Genomic DNA, 22551 nt, shown 5'->3' with positions numbered 1-22551 from the left:
CTGACCACACCGAAATGGTACTTAGCATGTCTTTAGTCGTTAGTACTCAAGGTTAATATCGGCCACACATCCTATTCAGGACTCAGGTTTAGGGGGTGCTATAGTGTCCCCATACATTGTAAGGGCTAAGATACCTGATAAGGAATGCACAAATTTTATCAGTTTATGTTTGATTTGCGTTCAGTACTGTCTGGACCACGTGCTTACAAGAACCAATAGAAATTGTTTAGACCCTTTGACGTCAGTACTCGACGCCGAAGTTTCCTCGAGGGTTTCTATATCTGGCCATCCATGACACGTAGAAAAATAATTTTTCCCCCAACACTTTGGCGTGCGGTACAATGTGGATGGGATATATAACGACACTCTTCAAAACGTGACAACCTATTGAATGTTTTCTCCGTGTAAGAGCACGTTTCAAAGCAACATGTAACGTGTCAAGTTAGTGAAGTCCTCCGGCAGACACGTTACCAAGCATGTTACCATGCTGTCATGTGCTGAAAGAGCGAACATGTCTTTGCACTTTTGTGATTTTCTTCGTGATGCAAGGGTAGTAGGTTGACAACAGTAATGCACTTACGTTTGCTAACGACATAACATAGAACGAAATCAAACTCTGCGGGAATCGTCATGTAATACACTGCACTGTCCTCAGAAGCGGCTTCTTCCATGTCCTCATAGATCTAGAGAAATAAAATAATTGTATGTGCGTGAGCGAAAGAGAGAGAGAGAGTAGTAGAAAACACACACTTGTTACAAACGTATTGGCGTCCTATATTTGTTCACAAACATGGACGTTATGAGGCGTTCGAATCATAGTAGTCATTAGTTGTCAGTATTGTTCCATTCCGCTATCACATCGTATGAAGCACACTAATCATAATCAATAAAATAAAGTGGGGTCTGTGTTGATGCGATTATCCTTAACTAGAGAAACAAGGGAAAGGGTGCAGGCTAGCTGGTATAGATCCATGAAGAAGACCGAGAGACACGGACACAGAAGACGACACACGTAAGTTCTCAGACACAGCAATAATTTATTGGTTTATCTCAACTTAAAAGCTAAAAATCTTTGAAGGGGTGCGAGAGGGATAAAAGACGCATTGCTAACTACGTTTCCCCTGGTGGCAATCTCCAAGGATTCCCGAAACAACCTTCGGTGTGCGTAGCGTTCCCACGCAAGCACTGTAGCGTCCTTGAAGCAAGGCTGGCAACCTTTACAATCCCGTAAATGATCTACCAGTTCCGAAGACCCGACCATTCTTTCGACGTTTGCTGCATGTTCCCTAATCCGGTCATTGAGTCACCGGCGCGTCTGGCCAACGTAAACAAAGCCACACTCAAGGGGAATAGAATACACAACGTTCTGCTTGCAAGGAACAAAAGGCTTCCTGTGCCTCACGCCACAAGATTCAGATTTAGAGCCGAAGGGGGTCAACTGACTTAATTTAAAGGCATTGGAAAAAACAACTTTGATATTATAGTATTTAGCGACAGCAAGAATGTTGTGAGCGACAGCATTGAAATAGGGAATTACAACAACATTACGAGAGTTTCCATCATTCCATGGTCTACACTGTGAACTTTCAAGCGATTTCATGGCCCTCTTAGCAATCAATTGGCTGTCATACCCGGCCTGCATGAGTCTTTCACATTGCTTCCGCAAACTACTCCAAACAAAATGAAAACAGCTTTTCTTCGTTGCAGCATTCAAGAGGGATGTACAAACACCGAGCTTAACAAGTTTAGAATGTGCGCTTGAGTAGGGCAGGACCGGCTTGCAGTTTTCTTTTCCATATGACCAACAAAAACCGGGGTTACAATGAAATGTGAGGTTCAGGAACTTCAGCATCCCATGAGAGGGTTGCTCGGCATAAAGCTTTAACTCGAGTGCTACTGCACTAACAAACTGTAAGGTAGAATCCACACAAATAGAACCAGCATCAGAGATAACAATGATGTCATCGACAAACCGACGAATCAAAACACACTTTTGACTCCCATAACTCGTAAGCTTGCCCAGCTTAATGTCCAAGGTATTTAGATAAGTTTCTGATAAGACAGGAGCAACCGCGGAGCCAATGCATACACAATTTTTCTGAACGAACAAACAATTGTCAACAGAGATAACAGTAGATTTCAAATAAAACTCTAGAATACTGAGAAAATCGTCACAGGAAAGACCAACTTCAGACTGAAAAACAACCAACTGATCTTCAATCCTAAAATGTTTGACTGTCCTGAGAAGAACCTTTACGTTCAGGGAGTAATACAAATCTTTTATATCAAGGGAAAACATGGTTACCAGAGCACCGTGGAAGGGCTGGAAGCGCGTGGAAAGGAATCGATAGTTTTCCGTTGTCCTTCCCAGATGGCGCTTTCCAAGGAATGTCAACGTGTGTTCCACTGGTGTAATGAATATATAACCTCGAGGGTCATTTGTTCTGCTTATGTCTTAAGGTCGAACTTACTTCACAAGATTAATGGTGCAGCTTCAAGAGTTCGTGAGATTAGATGTCTCACCTGTTATCATCTTCATCCGACATGGTTGCAGCTTATCCTGTGAGAGAGCTACCGGCATTTGGACCTTGTGCCCCTTTATCTGTGCTGCTATATATAAGCATTATCGGCGCTGTTCCGTGTGTCTCATCCGGTGTTGCATGGTGTCATCCGTTCCAGTGCAATTCCATAATGAGGAAATTGAAATTCATGTTAATTCCATCTTTTCAAGTCCTCGGAATGGAAAGGTGTGGTCAATTCCCGCTCCTAGATTGGCTCGACAACCCCATTCCGTATTCCTTTAATTCTACCACTAAAAAGAAAGAAACCAATAATGAAGGAAGGAACGATAAGGCGTACTGGCCAGCCTAGTATTGTTAGAGGAAGCAGCATTGCCCTGCACTTGAAAAGCACAAAGACAAGGTGCGGAGATGTTCGTAACATCTCAACAACATCGATGCACACCAACTTGTGATGATAAACTTTCTTTTAAATTCGGACACGTGAGCAATCTTGCTGATCCGGGTTATAGTGTGTTCCGGTTCTCGACCATGAGGACAAGCCGGAAAGAGGTGCCTGATAACCAACTGCCCTGCTGTGCTGTCATAATATGCGAAGCCGTGGAAAATATACGTTCTATACCTCTGCTGAAGCTGCGCGGAATTCTGGGTGACCGGAGAGAGCCTCCCTGTACTATTATTGTCGTAATGAAGGAGAAAGGAAGCATGCCGAATATTGGACTATATATTATTTCGCTCTTCACCGTGTGCGGGTACGTTGCGTGTGTAAAGGGCACGATGGCAGAAACCAGTTGGCTGAAATCAAAACTACCGGCTTTAGCCTGTCATTCATTGTCGCCTCCGCCTGGCCTTCCGCGACACTACGCATCCTTTCTTCACCACATGCTGCTGAATGGTCCGTTTACCCTACAGTTATGGGGCAGCGGCTTGGCCGCGCGCCGTCAGTCCTTTGTACCACATACATGCACGAGGGCGCTGACCTAAAGTCACTGAATTGGGAAAGTACCGCAATCCTCTTATCTTTGCCGCCGCGTCCTTGGAACAACAATGGCGGCCGTAGCATTCCACAACATGCAGTGGCCGCCATTGTTGTTCCAAGGCCATGACGGGAAAAGGAAGGCATGCGCTACTTTCCTCAATCCAGTGACTTTACATTGACCTACCCCATCTGCTTATGGGTTGCCCCGTCTACATACCCGCGGGAACGCGAGGTCTTGCAGCACATGATGGATGCACTGGGCCACCGCTCCTTTTATCCTCGGCAAGGTGCTGCGGGTCCCTAGTCCAGTCCCGCTCATATGTATCAAGGTCTCTTTTTGGGAGTTTCTGTCATCAACCGGCCTCTTCACCATGCTTTGCTCACCTGAACTGGCGTCTTCAACATCATCTTTCATTATCTGCAATTGGCACTGGTGCAGCGCCCAGCCTGTATGGCCAGTATCAGCCCTGTCTCATCATTTCTTTGTGTGTGTGTCCTCGCATTATTCTTTTACTGGGACGAGCTTCCCCGAGAGGTTGCCATTGTCACCGATCGTGTTAAGGAATGCAATCTCTCCCTTTTATTTTTTTCGCCAGGTCAACATCATCAAGTTTTATTGTTTTCATTTTTGCCTCGTCTTACACCCGATAGTCAATATTGCTGATCGTTTGCTACCAATCACAGATTCTGATTACTATTGATCTCTAATTTATTTATTAGCACTGTTAGTATCTTTACTAGCGCTTGTTGTTCATGATAGAAGAAAAAAAAGAAAACTTGGAGATGAGAGTCCGCTTGTTTTGTCCTGTTGTTCATTGCTGTTCCCGTTGAATTTGATGTAATACGTGGGCTTTATCATTCTACTCATGTACAAGTTGTGATACTGTAACTTTGTTGTTTTTATCTTTTGTGTCAACTACGAATATTTGTGCTCATGAGCGGTGTGGGGGGGGGGATATGTTTAATAGAAAGAAAGAAGAAGGAGGAAATGTGAGCCATGCTGACTTAGTATTACAAAAATCAAAAGAAACATGCTGTACCCGCTAAGAGCACCCTAAACGTATATGTACAATAAATATATATAGTCACTCACTGGTCCAAAAGGAACAGCGAAAGACAAGGAACGTTGAGGGTACATGGCATTGCAAGGTTGGCAAGGTCTGCATGGTCCTCCACATGGCAATCTCACAGAGTACTACCAGTGGTAACATAGTACCGCTATCAATCCTTATTTTATTCAATAACAATTCTCAATATAGACGTATTTATTCGTACCATATCATGGATTATCGAAAGAGCATGGTTGTCGCATGTTCGACGTCAAGTCAATGACACTGTATATTCAACATACGCGAATCTATTATATCGATAGTTAACGTATTGATCCTTTGCAGATGGATTCCATATCTGCGTCAGGAAGAGCAGGGCTGCTCCGGTGTCGACGTCATCTCTAAAAGTTCTTTCTGACTTCCTTTCAGGGTTCCGTGCATGGTTGTCTTTTTCTTGATGTCCTCAGTTCCTGGAACTTTCGTTGAAGATCCGGACTGCTCAGACGCCTTGCGGAAGTACAACCGCCTTGTGAGGCTTGATATGTGGGAAGGCAACCGAATATCACTCTTGTCGACTGCAGCATGCAGAAGTTCTCTGTTCACTTCTCGGAGTAACGCTGTAAACTCCTGTTGTTCCTTGGACTTGGCAGACTTGTCGATTACTTCGCAGAAATGTTCGATGAATGCATCGGTAGCCCCTTTGCCTTCTGCGAAACCAAAAGAACTGTAGTTTGAACTGCACTGGGATATGCGATAGTTCAACTTTATCTCGTAACTGCATGTGAACGAAGTGTGGCTATTGGAGACACCATTTAGGGAACGGTCATTTTAGGAGAGCGCTCACCTGTTTGCTGTCCCGAGACGCAGATGAAGAAATCAGACTGAACGGGCAACGTATATCTCGACGACGTGTCACTGAATGTTCTGCATACGCTTATTTCTTGGCTTCTCTTCGACGTCTACCAATAGACAGAATAACAATGGTCAGACTACTGTAGAGGCATGCACGGTCACACTGGCACAAGAAACAAATACGTAGTCGTGAGCCCGTGTCAAAGACGGTTCTTTGAGACAGCCTTTGATGTAAGAAGTGCAGTGAAATTCAGTCAGTGGTCTTCCAGAAGACGTGAACCACTGCCACCATTTTCGTTAAAGCTGCTTGGGGGAATGCACCAGGAAGATAAATCTACTCGAATGTCGACCCGTCCCTGTTACGCACTGTTCGCAGGGCAGGGCTGTTCCAGAGACACTATTGGCCCTATCCTTAAAACCGGCGTATGGGGAAAGTACAATAAACAAATAGTCACCAGATAAGCCGCACAGGTGGACCGCAGTGCGCCTGCGAGAAAAGAAAAGCGCACATAAGGAACGGCTAACACGCGTGAAGTTACGGTATTCATGAACCCTAGTCAAAGACTGTTCTTTCATGACAGCCTTATGAGGTAAGAAGTCCAGTGAAATGCTCTGAACATATAGCCAGTGACAACTTAGTCCTACAGTTGGGACCGCCCGCCCATACGTGGAAGGCTCTTGCGATTGGCTACCAGCCTTTTGCACGATGCCTCCGCTTTGCGATGTAGTGCCAACTCTCTTTCTCTCGCCCCAGTCCCGATTTGGCCGCTCCGTACTACATTCGCGCGCGCGAAGCAATCCTTGTGTGGAGGCGGGGTCAAGTGTATGACTTACCTAGTCCTTGACTATAGTTTCGGTGGTGTACTCACGTGGACGAGAAACAGCTTGGGTTTGCCCAGGAGGTTTGAAGCGTTTGCCCCATTAAAAGTTTCCGTGAGGTCTTTGATGCTCACGGAGTCGTCCTTGGTGCACAGGTCATCATTCAGCGGATGCACAAATGTCAGGAAACAACAGATCACCGCGTCCCAGTTGTCCTTCGCCTCTGAAAGTACAAGACGTTCTGTCCTGAGACCACTGTGCGCAGGTGGACAAAAGTTTACCGAACACGCGAGTGGGGACGAAGTGGACGAGTTCACTCCTTCAGAGGGCGGGCGAGTGCGCTGGTTGCGACACAGCGAGCTAGTTTCGGTATCGCTTGAATGTGCTCGCGAAGTGGTTTGGATTGGTGTCCCTACCGACGTACTCTCCCCCCCCCCCCTTGAACGAGTGTAGTCAAGCAAGTCAGGCTTGACGTTATGTGGACATATAGGCGGTGACTATGGAGGTAACCAGATTTTCACGCCCTTTTTTCTTAGAGTGGCATGCCTGGCCAAACTAACTTTTGTGTTCGTGTGGCGGGTGGCCTCTATTTATGAGTGATCTATGTAACGTTTTCAGAAGGTATTGTCCATAGGTTACAGCTATAAGGCATATGGTGAGTCTTTATATAGGGGAATATATTTAGGAATATACACCTCTCACGCGTTCCGTGAATGTACCGCGCCACGCTGTTCAGTGCACTGCGGTACAGTGACTGCACACGGCGTGTAGCGCCCTCTCGCGAGAAAGTACCAACACATACCTGCTACTTCAAGTTGCTGCACAATTCCTGGAGCACACAATCCAGTTAAACTTATCTATATCTATATATCCTGGAGCACATTCTTCTTCGTTGCCCACACTACCAACTTTCCAGAACCGCACTCTCCGGGTCTCTGAGTCAGCTGGACTCTCGCCCCTTCTCCCTATCGAAATTGATTGGTCCCTGGCCCAATCCAGCCCACCAACGCTCTGCGCTCAAAGCTGTTTTGACCTTCCTGGGCACATTGGACTTCAATCCTTATTGTGGAGGGGGTCACGATTTCATTCCCCACATCACCACCAGCAATGGACTAGAGTATCGTTTCTGGCGACGGAACTCCCCATGCGTCGTCTTAAAATAAAGTTCTTGTCGCCACTGCCATCGTCGGCAGAGTTCGAACTCTACGCGATATACTGGACAATAGCTCCACCTCACACATCGGAACGTCGCTTCCACTATGTTCCCCTCGTTACACCTCTTTTATCCCCATTAATTGATGCTGTTACCGTTATAACGTTACCCTCAGTGCTATACAATGCGATTTCATATTTACAGCTCAATGGCGTTTGACTCCGATGACGAAAAAAAAAAAAAGAAAGTTCGCAGAAGATTAATCTTTTTCCGCAAATAATCTCGCAAACCTATCCAGAAGAATGTCTGAGCAGTTACTCATGAAGTCGGCCCAGGACATATACTAACCGCCCCACACACTCTGTCTCCCACTCTTTCCTGATGTCTTCTCTCCATCTGTCCACATCTATGCGCTGCTCATAGCCACAGTTGCTTCGCGGCGCTAACACGAAATTTAAAAAATATATGTGTCGCTAGCAGCTACTCACCAAAAGAGTAACTAAATAGGGAACAGAGTAGCGACAATGAGCCACGCCGGCGAGCGAGACCGCCATCTTGGGTCCGGCGAGGCTGCGTCGCCTAGCAACAGGACGCCCATCTCCCCCTTCTCCGCCGGAGAACTTTGCGCAGTCGAGCCAGCTCGCAACCGAGGAAATCGGTTTTGGTATGGAGGGGACCCAACATGGACGGCGCGTTCTTGGAAGGAGAAACCACGTGACACGATCGGCCCAATCGCGGACACCGAACGGCGGCTCCAGCGCGGAAAAGGAATGCGGTACTCTGTACCAGGGCTGCGGAGTTGCCACTCCGCAGTTGCCACTCCGGAGTTGGAATGATTCCGGAATGATTCCAGATTTATCACAGCTCGGAATGGAATTGGAATGGAATGGCGGAAACTGTTCTAGAAATGGAATGGGAATGGAATGGTCTGGGCGCCCCGGTGGCTGCTGGGCTAGCCAGTACGGTTACCGGTCCCTTTTCTTTTTTTCTTTTTTTTTTTTGATGGAATTAACGGAATGGAATGGGGTTGCCAAGCCCATTCCAGGAGTGGGAATTGGCCATACCTTTTCATTCCGAGGAATTGAAAGGAATGGAATTGGAATGGAATTGATGGCCCCATTCCGGAACCCTGCTCTGTGCCCCTATTTAGTGACTCTACTCACAAATACACATGAACTCAATTTATGGGCAAGTTAACGAACGTACCTTCTTTCAGAATTTTAAACAACTCCTCTTTCGCTGGGTCAACATGAACTTTGACCTGGAATGACAACTGCTCAAATGTACGTTGCAGCTTGTCCGCAAGTGAGCTGTCAGGACGTTTCCCTATGGGTATCGGTCCTTTGCGAGAGTCCGGCATCGTAACGTGTGTAGGGTTCTGGAAAAGGAGGAACCACACAAGCATACATAAGTTGCGACCATAAATTCGTATCGTGGATCTCAGCACAGTTTTAAAGTGCCACGCTGACACGTCTTCGTATATACCATATGCGTGTGTCGTATAGAAAGGGCATTAAGATAAGTTTCTGACGCCGTGCAACCGCCAGGGATATTTTAAAATGTATTTTACGGTTTGGGGTGTCTATAGCGATTCTCTGAATGGGACTCTTTTGTCGTCAATCTGCGGGTGTGACGTCACGAATATGGCGCATCTGCCGTGCTTTCATTCGCGCCCTGCAGAAAATACGCAACCTGCCTTGTGGTGATTGGGAAACCATAAGTGTAGCGAATCATATACTTCGATTGTAATGACGCGTTTCGTTCACCGTTTTGCTCAATGGTGAACTAGTTTTTTTCTTTATAACTTCGTCTTACTCGGGTGAATCCACCGTGTATTCACACGAGCGACATTCCCCCAGAAGCGGAAGATGCGCAAGGCGTCATAGCTTTCTGCTGTCACGTGAGCGAAAGCGCTCAACGCCGTGTCTTCACGTACACTGCTAACCGTGGGGAATATACTCTGCTACACAGCCACAAGATATTCCGTAGCAGACGACGGGAAAACACGCTGACGGTGTCGTCTGATAAGTGTCGTCTGCTAAATGCGCAGTACGCCACTCCCGATATTCCGCACCGTGTGAATGCTCAACATAACACGGGACGGAGTTTCGGCTCTGTGAGCAGTGTTCTCGCTTTTCCTTCCACTAGAATATTCCGCGAGGATGTCGCTCGTGTGAACACAGGGTCAGGCGTGTACTACGCCATAAAGTTGCTAGCGTTGTCGGTTCGGTTCGAGCTCGAAGCCTAGCGTTCTGTAAACAGGCGTGGTAACCAAATTAGTTCACAGGAGCCTGGGAAAAAAATCCATAAGTTTCATTCGTATCTCCTTCTTTTCTTTCTTTATCTCTTTTCTTTTTACGACGAATACCAGGAGTATTTGCCCATCGGACACGCAGCCAGCATACGCGTCTTGCAACATTGGTCCTCCTAAGGTCAGTTTCCGTCTTCTCACCACAGCTGCTGGCCGTCTTCCAACGTAGGGCGGACAGCGAAGATGGGAAGACGCTGTTGCTAGGACACTGACGTCAGAGTTCCCAGAGGCGTCATGTACTCTTGGAGAATCCGAAACTATTTAGTTTTCTTGGTTATTTGAGAAATTTGTAGAAGCACGTAATGGAGCATTAGTATTTTGCATAGTCTTTTTAGAGAGGTAAATTTTTAACAGGAGATAAAATATTATTTTTTTAGTCTCTAGTAGCTCTTATATCGTACACCAATGTTTCGGATGAAAGTGGAAAATAATGGAAAGTAAAGAAGTAGGGTATCGAAAGTCTGCGGACTCACTCTAACATCGATGATGATGCACACAGCTCCTCGAGGAGTATTCAGAACGTAATCAGGGTCGTTTTTCCCTACAGCTATGTGTCCTGACGCCCCTTTGTCAAGTCCCGAGGTTTCCCTGGTTGTAGGAGTACGCCTGCATTGTGAAACATAACTGGTGGACGAAAGCACTGATATTCCATCATCTTTATAAGCAAGAATGGATGCTGGGTGAGTTAAGACATCTTTGCAGTAGGGTGGTTGGCAACATGCGGGGCAACATGGCAACAGATGGCGCGAGTACAGAGTGGACAACGAAGCATGTAGGCAACATGTTGTCACTGTCACTGGTGTCTTGGGGCGTGCTCTTTCTTTTTTCTCTCTCTTTTCTTCTTTTTTCTTTGTTTTCTTTTTCTTTATTGTTGTTGGGGTTAGAAACAAAAATATAGATACATTAAAACTACTCCTTATTAGCGTACGAGCTTTCATGCAGTGGTCTACATTTCCTCACGTGCCTGATGAAGTGAGAACCACTGCATAAAAGCGTTAATAAACAGTAGTTTTTGCAATGTTCTTATCGTGTTGTCACTTGTGTTGACCGTACTTTACTCAGTCTCGATATTTCCCGTTGCTCAGGTTAGGTTAGGGAGAATGAAGAGAGGAAACACTGCAGTACATTTAGCCCAGGGGGGTGTTTAGCTCAGGACGGGGTTGTCTCCTGCGTATGACTCTTCGGACCAAATGAAGCAGTTGTATATATATTGTTTAAAAGTACTGTAAAGCAGCAGGCGTGCAATTTTATACTGCGGGCTCACTTAACTGCCTGGGTGCTCAGTATACAAGCGTCACAAATTTCGTTCAAATCCGTCACGTAGTTTTGTTTAGAAAATTTAGATATAATGTTACGGGCAACCGTGTGTCTAGGACTCGACACGAACTCCGCAGTTCCCACAATGTAGGGCGACGGCCATAAACGAGCCAATAACAATGGGAGCGTACAGCGACACCTGTGGACCGTTACCATCACCACGTCGGCTCGCCGGACGTGGTGCATCTTTGCGTAGGTGACTCTCGAGGTGATAATGCTGACCGTTTATTATTCATTTCCACGATATACCAATGCTCTTGAGTTTTGAGAGAATATACGTCAGGAACAATCTCGTTTGGGCAACCTTTTCAAGGGAAGTTCGTGAAGCCGGCTACTTAGCCCATGACTTAGCCGACAGAGGGCTTGGGACATATAACACTGTTGCTCGACGAATAGGCGATTTTTACCACCAGGCGTCGCCCCATGTCTTTTCACCGCAATTTCAGTCGTGATTAAAAATATTTAATGTTTTCTGTTGCACATAAAGTTTGCAGTGTGGGTTTCTTTCGGAATAAGCTTTCAAATGTCTTTACAGTATGCCTTTAATCTCCTTCTAGCTTTCTCTCCCAGTTTTCACACGCCACCTAGCGGGAAATTGAGAGAAGAATGGTCTGACAGTTCACAAAAGTGCAGCTTTTCAGCCTAGCAATGTGTTTAACCTAACAATGTGTTCAACCGAAGTGTATAAACCACGCGGTATTGTCCATTCCACCCCACTTCTGCCTTAAATATCCCAAGTCATCATGAAGCGCGAAACTAACATATTGAGGAACTTAGCAATGAGAAACATAGCAATGAAACAAACTAACCTGACATAACACAAGCAAGCCAACCACATAAGTGTACTGAACATTCATACCTTGAGTTTAAGGAGGACCGAAAGGATCTGAGTTAGTGTAGTTGTGTTGTCATTTCGGTCCTCCTCAAATTCAAGGTATGAATCTTCAGTTCACGTCACACCAGCTGGCCTTGACTTTCTTCTCCTTTCAAGTCTGCACAAGTGTTTCGGAAACGTATTTCTTTTTCCAATCAATTAATCAACTACGTAAGCGACAGGCTCGCTTTTTTATAGTGACGCTGGACACGGCGATGGCGGGAATATGTAAGTAGTACACGAACCTCGGTACGGAATCCAATTCAAGGTTCTTGCCCATTTCCTTGAGCGTATTCGCTCCGTCCTCGTATTCCATTGCGCACATTGTGGGCAACCTGTGAAGCGATAATCTCGACAGGTTTACGAAGGGCAATGATGAAGAGCTCCCTGGAAAGAAGGAACTTGTGTGACACATGTGATTGCCGAGACAAGCAGTGAAAGCACGAAATGCTGAATGAACTGCACCATACCTAGGTAAATTATTTCTAAAATGTTATTAAATTACATTACTCATTACTCCAGTTAGAATGTAATTAAATTACATTACCCATTACTGCAATTAAAATGTAATTACATTAAAATGACTACGAAAAAGTAATGACATTACAAAGTCGTTACTGCGTCACACTCTTCTATTTGTCTCTTCTGCATGTCTGGCTATAGTGTGCCACATATGACGTATCGTTCCACAATGTAGAGACGAAGATAACACGATGTATCACGACAACAGCGCGATTGTCCGTAGGATGGGGCCCCTAAACAATGATTCTCCAATGCCACAAACCGTTGACCTGGACACTCGATTCTTTTGCAAAAGTAATCAGTGATGTCATTGAACTTACTGCCCAAATGTAGTTAAATTACGTAACAAACTACATAATGTAGAAAGTAATGCACTACATTACAAATTACAAGAAAAAGTAATGTATTACTGACATAACTACCCAGGTATGGAACTGCACCATGTACAGCCCATTATCCCATGTGCAGTATTTATCACAAAGTATCCATGTGGCACGATTGGTTTCGTTTTACATATTTTGTCGTGGCTGGTCGCGGTGAAGCGCAAAAGGACGTAATTCATGGGAGTAAGGACATAATTCATTGGTGGATAAGGGAGTGGAAGAGCGTCCTTTTGCGCTTCACCGCGACCAGCCGCGAGAAAAATATGTAAACCGAAACCTATGAGTCTAAGACGCCATGACGACTAGCACGAAAAGTGACCGCCACTGGGAGCGACCACTTACGAGCATGCCACTTCACTGATATCCATTGAATCCATAAACACATAATCAATCAATCAATCAATTGAATCCATGCTATACGAAAACATCCATTGTTAAGTGTAGGACGGCCACACAGTCTTCCTTAGCAGCACTCTTTGAGAGATGTTGTCAATATACCTTACCTTGTCGTACTGCCGTCGTTAGATAATACATCAACTCTACACTTAAAACTGTACACCAGTATAAAAGTATATTTACGCCGCTAGAAGAGGTAAACTTCCAATCTGGAGCATTGACACAACGTCCGCAAAGACGCAAATGCGTTATCGGAGCGAGACAAGGTACAAGGTTCACTTTGTGACGCTCTTTGTGTTTTTGTGCATTGAGATTTCGCAAGTGGATTCTCCTACACTGTTGCTTTTGGTGCCAAGTTTTGCGGTGATGTCTTCATCCATTCCGTTTCAAAGTTTATAGATTTGTGTAGTTTCCCATTATTTTCTGAATAACGCGTCATGGAGTAGCCAGCCCCGAGTGGCTCGAGTTTAACATCTCCTTTTTTTTGCAATTCAATCAAGGTTCAACGCGCCCTCACGCGACATTCGATTGTCACTATAGAGTTGCTTGAGTGGCAGAAAGGAGCGTATAATCATATATCCCTACCTTTGACCCCCAGTACCTTTTAGGTGGTTACCAGGTGGAGCTTCCGATGATGCTAACGCTGACAATTCCGAGTTTGTCCCTTTCTTTGACACCTACTATTTGTTTCATTTACGCTATTCTGAATTGTTTTTGCACTTTCACAATCGATACCGCCATTTGTTCCATTGGCGTCGGTGACTGCTTTTGTGGATGTAACAGTGCCGCAGTTGTGCGCCCTTACCTGTCGGTATCTCATCCATTCGGTTATTTTCCCCAATTTCCTTCTCATCAGCAATTATTTGTTGTTTCATCAAGGTTGCTTTTGAAGCAGTTTTACACATCTCTTCACGCAGCCTTTTACTATAGCTTTGCGCACATGGGCCTGTGCCTACGTCACACGGGGGGATCTCGTTTAATGGCAATTGAACATGCATGTGGCCCCACCCAACGAGAAACGTGTCAATCTCTCAAGGAGCATTAGATCCAGTGCTCCTTGAAAGATTCACACGTTACCCGCTAGGTGGCGCTACGTGCGTTTCGAATGGTCATTGGTTTCGATGACCATTGACACACTCTGTGTGACTTTGATGTTAGTTGCTTCTTCGCCACCGAACGCCAAATCATCAACGTGGTCATGTTTTTCAGTTTTACTAGCGATGGCTATACAGTCAACCCTCGATTTATGAACCTTCGATTTATGAATTTCCTCGTTTTATGAACACGAGCACCGGGAACCAAACTTTTTCCATTCATTTTTCCCTCGTTTTATGAACCTCGATATTCGAATAATGAACGGAATTTCTGGGAACCAACTAGGAGTTGCCCAGCGTTTTTGTCCTCAATTTATGAACGGATCGTTCCGAAGTCAACAGAAACCTTCAAAGGGATAATTCCGTGGTCTTATGAATGACGCCTGAATGGACAAAACGTTTTCCAGGTATTGCTCCCTCGGTTCTTAACCCCTCGAAATCCGAACAACGGGTTTTCCGGGGTCGCACAAGGTGCGACCAAGTGTTCGTGACCTCAGTTGATGAATAAGGTGGTCGCTGTCACCCGGAGATTAATAAACGGAGGTTAAAAATCCCGGAAGAAATCCGAGACCAGTCCAGTGCGAATGTGGTGACATATCTTATTTCCAAGATTGACACAACGGAAGGCATGGTCCAAAGCAATATTAAACAATTTAGTATTGCAACAGAGTGTGAATGCGCTAACGTCTGTTCTTTGTGAGATTGATGCAGCAGAAGGCATGGTCAAATCAAAATTACGCAATATATGGCATTATAAACACAATCCCAACTCGGAAATACTGTTGCACTTGCTCGATAGTACTCAGTTAACTGAATTTTCGATTTATGAATCCCTCGATTTATGAACGATTTTTCGGGGAACCGAGGGTGTTCATAAATCGAGGGTTGACTGTAATCTAGCGGTAGAGCGAAGCTAATCGGAACAAGCGGAAAAGTGCGTCTATTTTTACTTTGTCTTGCTCACTATACCCATACATTATGTTACAGTATACTGCTACATTATTCGGGGAAATTGAAAGCCGCTAAGATGAAACAAGCTTCTGCCAGAGAGGGCTGCACAAAGCAAGCTGCACGGGATCCACGCTGACTTGGTACTACCAACTGTAGGATGGGACAAGCGTAAGCTTGCCCGCATCACCCTTCAAAAATAACCGGATCCACGGATTGGCCTCTGATCCAGCAGTTCAAGCTGACATTTAAAGGCCCGTCGCTCGCATACGTACTGGCTACAGTCTTCTATAATGTGTCGGATTGTTGCCGGGAAACCACAAGTTGTACATAGCGCGGAGTGCAAAGCAAACTGCACGGGATCCACGCTGATTCCATTGATGACGGTTCAGATCGAGCACGCAGTAAACTGCTTTGTCTTCCCGCGTGTGCACATTTCTACACAGCTCACACCCACAGAATTTGTCTGTTCGTTTTTCGTCGAGTTTACACGAGAAAGAAAAAGGAAATTTAGGATAACCTCAATAGACGAAAGAACGTCAGTTTTCCTTCTGTGGCGGACCACAAGTGTTTTGAAAGCATCACGGTGCACTCTCTTTTCCGTGGGCTCCGATGATTCAGTAACCATTATGTACAGCCCCACAGCCCCCCGTAACATATACAGGGATGTGCAATGTTCAGCGTGCAAGCTGCTTGACGCTGAACACAACTCTTCTTCTCAGCGTGCTCATGTAACACGATGTTGTCGATGCCTGTGAGACCATTCTCGCTGCCTTTCGCACGATGTCCTGGAGTTCCACCGCCTGGTAAGGTGCAACAGTGTCTCGTAGCAAGGAGTCCACCGCTTGTATGAGGTTGGACTTGCGGCCGCTGTTGCTTCCTGTAGAAGGACATAAGAACAGAAAGAATAAAAAGAGCATATCTTCCCCGCGAGGGAACATTTACTACAGACCACATTCATGATCTCGAGGAGACGAATCTAGACATGCTGAAAGTCCTATTGTCGAGTAACTTCCCTTAAGGGGGGAGTACTCGGAAGGAAGGTGCGGTCAGCCTGCGTGGTAATTTACTTTAAGTTGTATAGCAGGTGGCGGTATCCCTCCACATCAGTCCTGATGGAATGTTCCGGCAATGTCAGAACACGAATTGCCGTGTGTTGTAGGGCTTCTCTATACGAGGAGGAGGAGGAGTGTCGTTGGGAGGAACCCGAGAGGTCTGCCTGCTTGATTAGGCGGCATGTTTCTCGGGAAGGGAAAGGTGGTGGAGAGGAGGAGAGGAAAGGGTGAAGTGGAAGACCGAGCGGAATCCGCTCGGGGGGAGGATAGCTGCGTCCATGGGCCGACTTCAGGGGAACTGTGCCGGCATACGCCTATTACACATCTGAGGGAAACCCAGGTAAAACCCCAGACGGCACAGCCGGCCCGCGGATTCGAACCGCGGACCTCCCAGTCTCCAAGCGCACGCGTTACCGCTGCGCCACCGGAGCTGGTGGCTTCTCTATACCAAATCGAAGTTTCCAGCATCTAGTTGGTATTTGTTTTTATTAACTGGCTGACCACACCGAAATGGTACTTAACGTGTCGTTAGTCGTTACTACTCAAGGTTAATATCGGCTGCACATCGTATTCAGGACTCAGGTTTAGTGGGTGCTAGTGTCCCACACATTGTAAGGGCTAAGATAGCTGATAAGGAATGCACAAATTTTATCAGTTTGTGTTTGACTTGTGTTCAGCACTGTCTGGACCAAGTATAGTTTGTCAATGAGACGGCTGTGGGAGAGCTCACGTGCTTACAGGAACCAATAGAAATTGTTTAGACCCTCTGACGTCAGCACTCGACGCCGAAGTCTCCTCGAGGGTTTCTATATCTGACCATCCATGACGTGTAGAAAAATAATTTTTCCCCAAACACTTTGACGTGCGGTACAATGTGGACGTGATATATAACGACAGGCTTCAAAACGTGACAACCTATTCAATGTTTTCTCGGTGTAGGAGCATGTTTCAAAGCAACATGTAACGTGTCAAGTTAGTGCAGTCCTCCGGCAGACACGTTACCAAGCATGTTACCATGCTGTCGTGTGCTGAAAGAGTGAACATGTCTTTGTACTTTGTGATTTTGTTCGTGATGCAAAGTTACTAGGTTGACAACAGCAATGCACTTACGTTTGCTGACGTCATAACATAGAAAGAAATCAAACTCTGCGGGAATCGTCATGTCATACACTGCAATGTCGTCAGAAGCGACTTCTTCCATGTCCTCATAGATCTAGAGAAATAAAATAAGTGTATGTGCGTGAGCTAAAGAGAGAGAGAGTAGTAGAAAATACACACTTGTTACAAACGTATTGGCGTCCTATATTTGTTCACATACATGACGTTATGAGGCGTTCGAATCGTTGTGGTCATTAGTTGTTGTTTTTAAATGCTGAGAGAGGTCAGCCAATGTTTGGCTTGCTCCTCTTCGAAAAGACAAAGAAAAGGTTCACATGGACAAAAAATAAAAGAAAAAAAATAAATCACATTCATTAGTTGTCAGTATTGTTCCATTCCACTATAACATCGTATGAAGCACCCTAATCACAATCAATAAAATAAAGTGGGGTTGGTGTTGATGCGATGATCCTCAACTAATTTTAATCCATTAATGATAACAGTGCGCAGTTGAAGAGGTTTTGAACGACAAGAGTGATACAGCATTACCTGGACGAAGAAGAGCTTGGGCTTGTCTTTGAGGCTTCTACAGGAAGATGCCACGAAATATTTTGTGAGCATATCCGTAGTGAACTTTTGGTCGCCTTCGACAAGCATGTCGCCATTCTTGCCAGGTGTTAAGAGCAGACAGACAAAACAATCTGACCAAGCGTTGTCACGCCACGTAGACGCTGCAGGTTTAATATAATATTAGCGTTGGACTGCGCCATCTACTGATGCTTTGTTGGATACAGGGCAGGTTGGACGTGTTATATGGTAGTGTTCAAAGTGTACCTTCAGTGAGTATCTTCTGAATCGTTGCGGCTGTTGGAGTAGAATGCACGGTGCAGTTGAAGCCAAGGTATTGGAAGGCAGACCTTACATTTCTTGCGTCCTTTGTGCACGAGGAACGTCCAGGATTCTATGAGATAATGTGGTGGTGGTGGTGTGATGTTATAAGGAAGAGCTATAAGAGTTATAAGGAAGGTGTGTTATGTACCGCATCCATGCAAATGCTATGACAACAAGTATTAGCGCGACAATGAAAGAAGAAGCAGTACAAAGTACACGCCTGTCCTGACGGGACTTGGCTTGGCTTGTCCGGACATGCTTGTCCTGAACTTTGAACTAGTGAGCTTTGAACTTGTGAACTTTGTGAGCTCCTTGTGTCTGTTTCACACTAAGTCTTCTTGTCGTGTGTTTCCACCGACGCGCCCGCCATCTCTACGCTACTATTATATACAGGGTGTCCACGCTAAGTGTGAACAGATTTTTTAAAAATATATATAACACTTTTTCCAAGATGAAATCAATTGCAATATAGCGTATGCTAAAGGGCACTCCCTAGCACGGCATTAGCAAAGTCCAAAGGCAATGTCTTAATTAACTTTCATTAATTAACTTTTTAATTACAAAAGCTACAAAGTTGTCCCAATGAGAACATCTGTTCCTTTCGGTCACCTGATATCGTAGCTGTTTTCAGAACAAAAATCCGTTCGATAGATATCCCGCAAAAAATTCGTGAAGGAACGCCATTTTTTTCTTTATTTTGTTCATTGCGCTTCTTAGAAGACGCGTCTTTCTTTCACCCCAATGTGAGAGGGAGAAAGAGCACACTATCGCCTCTCGCGTCCTGGAAAAAGATTAAAAGGCAACAGAAAATGCAACCCAAGATAAGGCCAGTTCCGATAGAGTCACCCGATACATTTGCTTTTGTTTTGTTTCCGCAAGTTAAAGCTCATCTTCGACGCATGAGGCGGCACTGTGCTCCTTCCCCTTCTCCCGTTGGGGATGAAGGAAATACGCGTCTTCTAAGAAGCGCAATGAACAAAATAAAGAAGAAAATGGCGTTCCTTCACGAATTTTTTCCGGGGATCTATCGGACGGATTTTTGTTCTGAAAACGGCTACGATATCAGGTGACCGAAAGGAACAGATGTTCTCATTGGGACAACTTTGTAGCTTTTATAATTAAAAAGTTAATGAATGAAAGTTAATTAAGACATTGCCTTTGGACTTTGCTAATACCCTGCTAGGGAGTGCCCTTCAGCATATGCTATATTGCAATTGATTTCATCTTGGAAAAAGTGTTATATATTTTTTTTTTAAATCTGTTCACACTTAGCGTGGACACCCTGTATATATGCCAACGTTGTAGTGTTGTCTGCGTGCGCTGGGAACCATTTCCAACAGCAGGAACATGCAATTGCAAGTTAATACAGGGAGACCCGCGGCTGGATAGCTTCTCGACACTGAACACAGAGGATGCAGCTTGATCTGTCGTGAATTTAAATTGAAACGTGAAAAATTGATCTCTCGTAACAGCAATTTTCATGTCACTTTAACTCTCGGCAACTATGAGGCCCGTTGGCGAATTTTGCGACTGTTCCTACCATATCACTCTGAACTCACAGAACGTCGGACTCACACACAAAGCGACTCTCAGTTGCCCGTCTCGAAGGTACGAAGTGTAAATAACCATTTACTTTTTTTTTACTAATTTACTAACTAACTAACTAGTGAACCCTATCTTAACATCTCTGCAAACATTTGGTCTTACGGCGCGTTCCACTAACATCAATGTTAACCGTACTCTGTAGAATAGTTATGTGCAACAATTCTGGGTTCGAAACCGGCCGAGCACGCCAGCAACTTGGTGGCTGGGTACAGGTCAGAGCCGTATATTAAAAGGGAGTCTGGCCAAAAGGGTCACAAAAAGAGGCTCGACCTGTCAATCACAGTTTCGGTCCTCTGATTGGTTTGCTTTCTACCAAGGGGGTCGCCATGACACCTTACCGCCACCCAAAATGGCGACGAAAACAAACGCAGTGAAGCAGGGATTTCGTGACAAAAAATTTTCACAGACTACTCTGATTTTACGCTGCAAACGCACATCCTCATATACGTTTCTCGTAAATCAGATTCAGCTTATACTCATCCACTGATATCTAACTGAAACTTATACGTTTGGTCGCCGGTGTTAGGCCTAGTGAACACGGCGATCATAATGAAATCATAACAAAAACGGCACTGTGCTGTACAATCTTATATTTAATTGCTGGATTTCATGGATATAAACATTCTTGTCTTTTATATTCCCGCCATTGATGTAGATCTGTTTAAAAATCGTACCAACAACAGAATGTGCCCCAGCAGGTGGTTCTACCGGCAGCGGTACAACGACGGAAGCAGACGACAATTCCCGACGTGCCTTACGCTCCCTAGGTGGCGTTCATCACATTTGCACCAAAAATCCACTAATCTTGCAGATTGCGAGAGGTATCCATTTCAATCCCATCCAATCCACTTGCCACCCAAAATGGCGCTGCCCATGTTGGATACGGGGACAAATAGTGAGGATAGGTTTATCGATAGCTCCCCATATTTCAAGACTTAATGGAAGGAGAGCTGAGAAAGTGGGTGGAGCTTCAGGTTCAGACATTACCCATTAATGGCCAGACTCGCTTTTAAGATACGGCTCTGGGTACAGGTTGCTTAGATGCGCCGCCTTCCGCGAGGGACGTTAAACACCGTGTGCTGTGTGCTGAGACTGCAGTGCACGATAAAGAACCCCCAGATGAGCAAACTTCCATCCACAGACCGACCCAGCGTCGCTCATGATCACAGCTGTCCCGCAACATAAGGCCACGAATTGTGTATATGTTCAACAATTCCTTCTCACCTGTACATCAAGGATGACACACAGACCTCTTTTGGGATTCTTCATGTTATAGGAAAGTTCCAAGCCTCCACTCCCGCTGCCTCTTGAGCTCATGCTTGTTTTTTTTTTCGTGTCATCCGATGTCGTCATCAGCGTGCATTCCGTTATGCATACGACGCCATGCCCCACGAAGTTCTGTCTCCGATCTATACGGACGCCCCATGAAGCCTATTGTAGATCCGCTATGAGTTACCAGGCCAGCTGCTTATCTACCTCAAACAAAGATAACCACCGGTGCTGCTCTTGACGGTGTCGCCCTCCCAAAGGCAACTTCGTAGAGTTTTCGCTCGTCTCGCTTTTACTGTCGCGATTTTTTTTTTTTTTTTTTTTTTTGGAACTAGGATGTGGAAGGGAGGGATAAGGAGGTTGAGGTTCAGAGCAACTGCGAGGAACTGAGGTACAGAGGACGAACTTTAAAAAAAAATAGCGTCGCACTTTAAACGGAAAAAATGTACCAGGTTACCATGTTTACGTACCAGGTTCCCCACAGGAGGAGCCGTGTGCCTTGTATTTTTTGAATTTCGGAGGTTATTTATTTATTTATTTTTATTCCGTGTTAGCGCAACTGTGACTATGAGTGGCGGACAGATGTGGACAGATGAAGAGAGGACAGCAAGAATGAGTGGGGGACAGGGGGGTTAGTATGCGTCCTGGGCCGACTTCAGGGGGAACTGCGCCGACATATATTCGCCTGGAAAGAGGAAGACCTCAGAAAGCACACCCGATGGTAGGATTCGAGCCCACAACCTCCCAGTCTTCAGCACGACCATTTATTTATTTATTTATTTATTGATGAGGTTATTTACAAGACGTTGTCGCAAAATTTATTAAGTGTTCTGAAAATTTCATAGTCCTTTTAAGGGAAGGGTACCGTAAAGCAGAAGAGGTGCTCCTGAAAAATTATCTATTCGGTAGCCTGGGCCCTTTATACTATTACGTCACAATTTTCGTCGCAGTTGTACTCCATGTTCTTTTTTTTTTTAATTAAGATTGAAAACTATGGGCAACAGTGTCTGGCAGTCACCACCAGCGGCGCATTGCTGGCCAACTATGTATACGGCGTCAAAACTGCATTGCGTGTGCATAACACTGTGTCTAAACCAAAAGAAGTCGACTACGTGTCGGCTACGTAGTCACCATGAGCAGCAAGCCAGTCGGGAACATAGATCACTGTTGCTAGACAAATTGCGGATTATTTCCCAACAGACGTCGCCCCGAGCCGTTTTACCGCAATTTTACTAGCACATTAAAAATATTCCATAGCATTCCCTGTCTCCTGTATAACTTGTGCTGGGTTTACAAGCAACAAGCTGTTAAACTAACTATATACGCCGCCGACGTAACCTGTCTGTCTTGTCTGTACAGTTGAGTAAAGCCTACTCAACGGTATTACTTTGAGTTGCGCCAAAATGGAAACGCTACC

The 22551-nt window shown here is 45.3% G+C and overlaps 2 protein-coding genes across 3 annotated transcripts; both read right to left on the bottom strand.

Annotated features, from left to right (window-relative positions):
- Window positions 1–4711: 4711 nt before the first annotated feature.
- On the bottom strand, window positions 4712–13461 carry LOC135368937 (caspase-6-like). Of its 2 annotated transcripts, none has more exons than XM_064602504.1 (7): window positions 13358–13461; window positions 12119–12260; window positions 10156–10288; window positions 8578–8749; window positions 6269–6441; window positions 5392–5506; window positions 4712–5254 (listed from the first exon to the last, which is right to left on the bottom strand). In XM_064602504.1, exons 2-7 carry the CDS (start codon window positions 12196–12198, stop codon window positions 4911–4913), a joined length of 1017 nt encoding a protein of 338 aa, XP_064458574.1. In that variant the 5' UTR covers window positions 12199–12260; window positions 13358–13461; the 3' UTR covers window positions 4712–4910. The 2 variants fall into 2 exon arrangements, with proteins under 2 accessions (XP_064458574.1, XP_064458575.1); XM_064602505.1 differs by having other exon boundaries at window positions 13282–13451.
- Window positions 13462–14851: 1390 nt separating this feature from the next.
- Window positions 14852–21301, bottom strand: LOC135368939 (caspase-10-like). The gene is made up of 5 exons (XM_064602508.1): window positions 21090–21301; window positions 18204–18330; window positions 17919–18100; window positions 17382–17484; window positions 14852–16096 (listed from the first exon to the last, which is right to left on the bottom strand). Exons 1-5 carry the CDS (start codon window positions 21216–21218, stop codon window positions 15894–15896), a joined length of 744 nt encoding a protein of 247 aa, XP_064458578.1. The 5' UTR covers window positions 21219–21301; the 3' UTR covers window positions 14852–15893.
- Between the last annotated feature and the right edge of the window lie 1250 nt (window positions 21302–22551).

This window comes from Ornithodoros turicata, chromosome 9 (genome assembly GCF_037126465.1).
Source record: "Ornithodoros turicata isolate Travis chromosome 9, ASM3712646v1, whole genome shotgun sequence".
NCBI classification, from domain to species: Eukaryota; Metazoa; Arthropoda; class Arachnida; order Ixodida; family Argasidae; genus Ornithodoros; species Ornithodoros turicata.
Note: the sequence above shows the minus strand (reverse complement) of the source record. Positions and strands in the feature narration are given on the sequence as shown.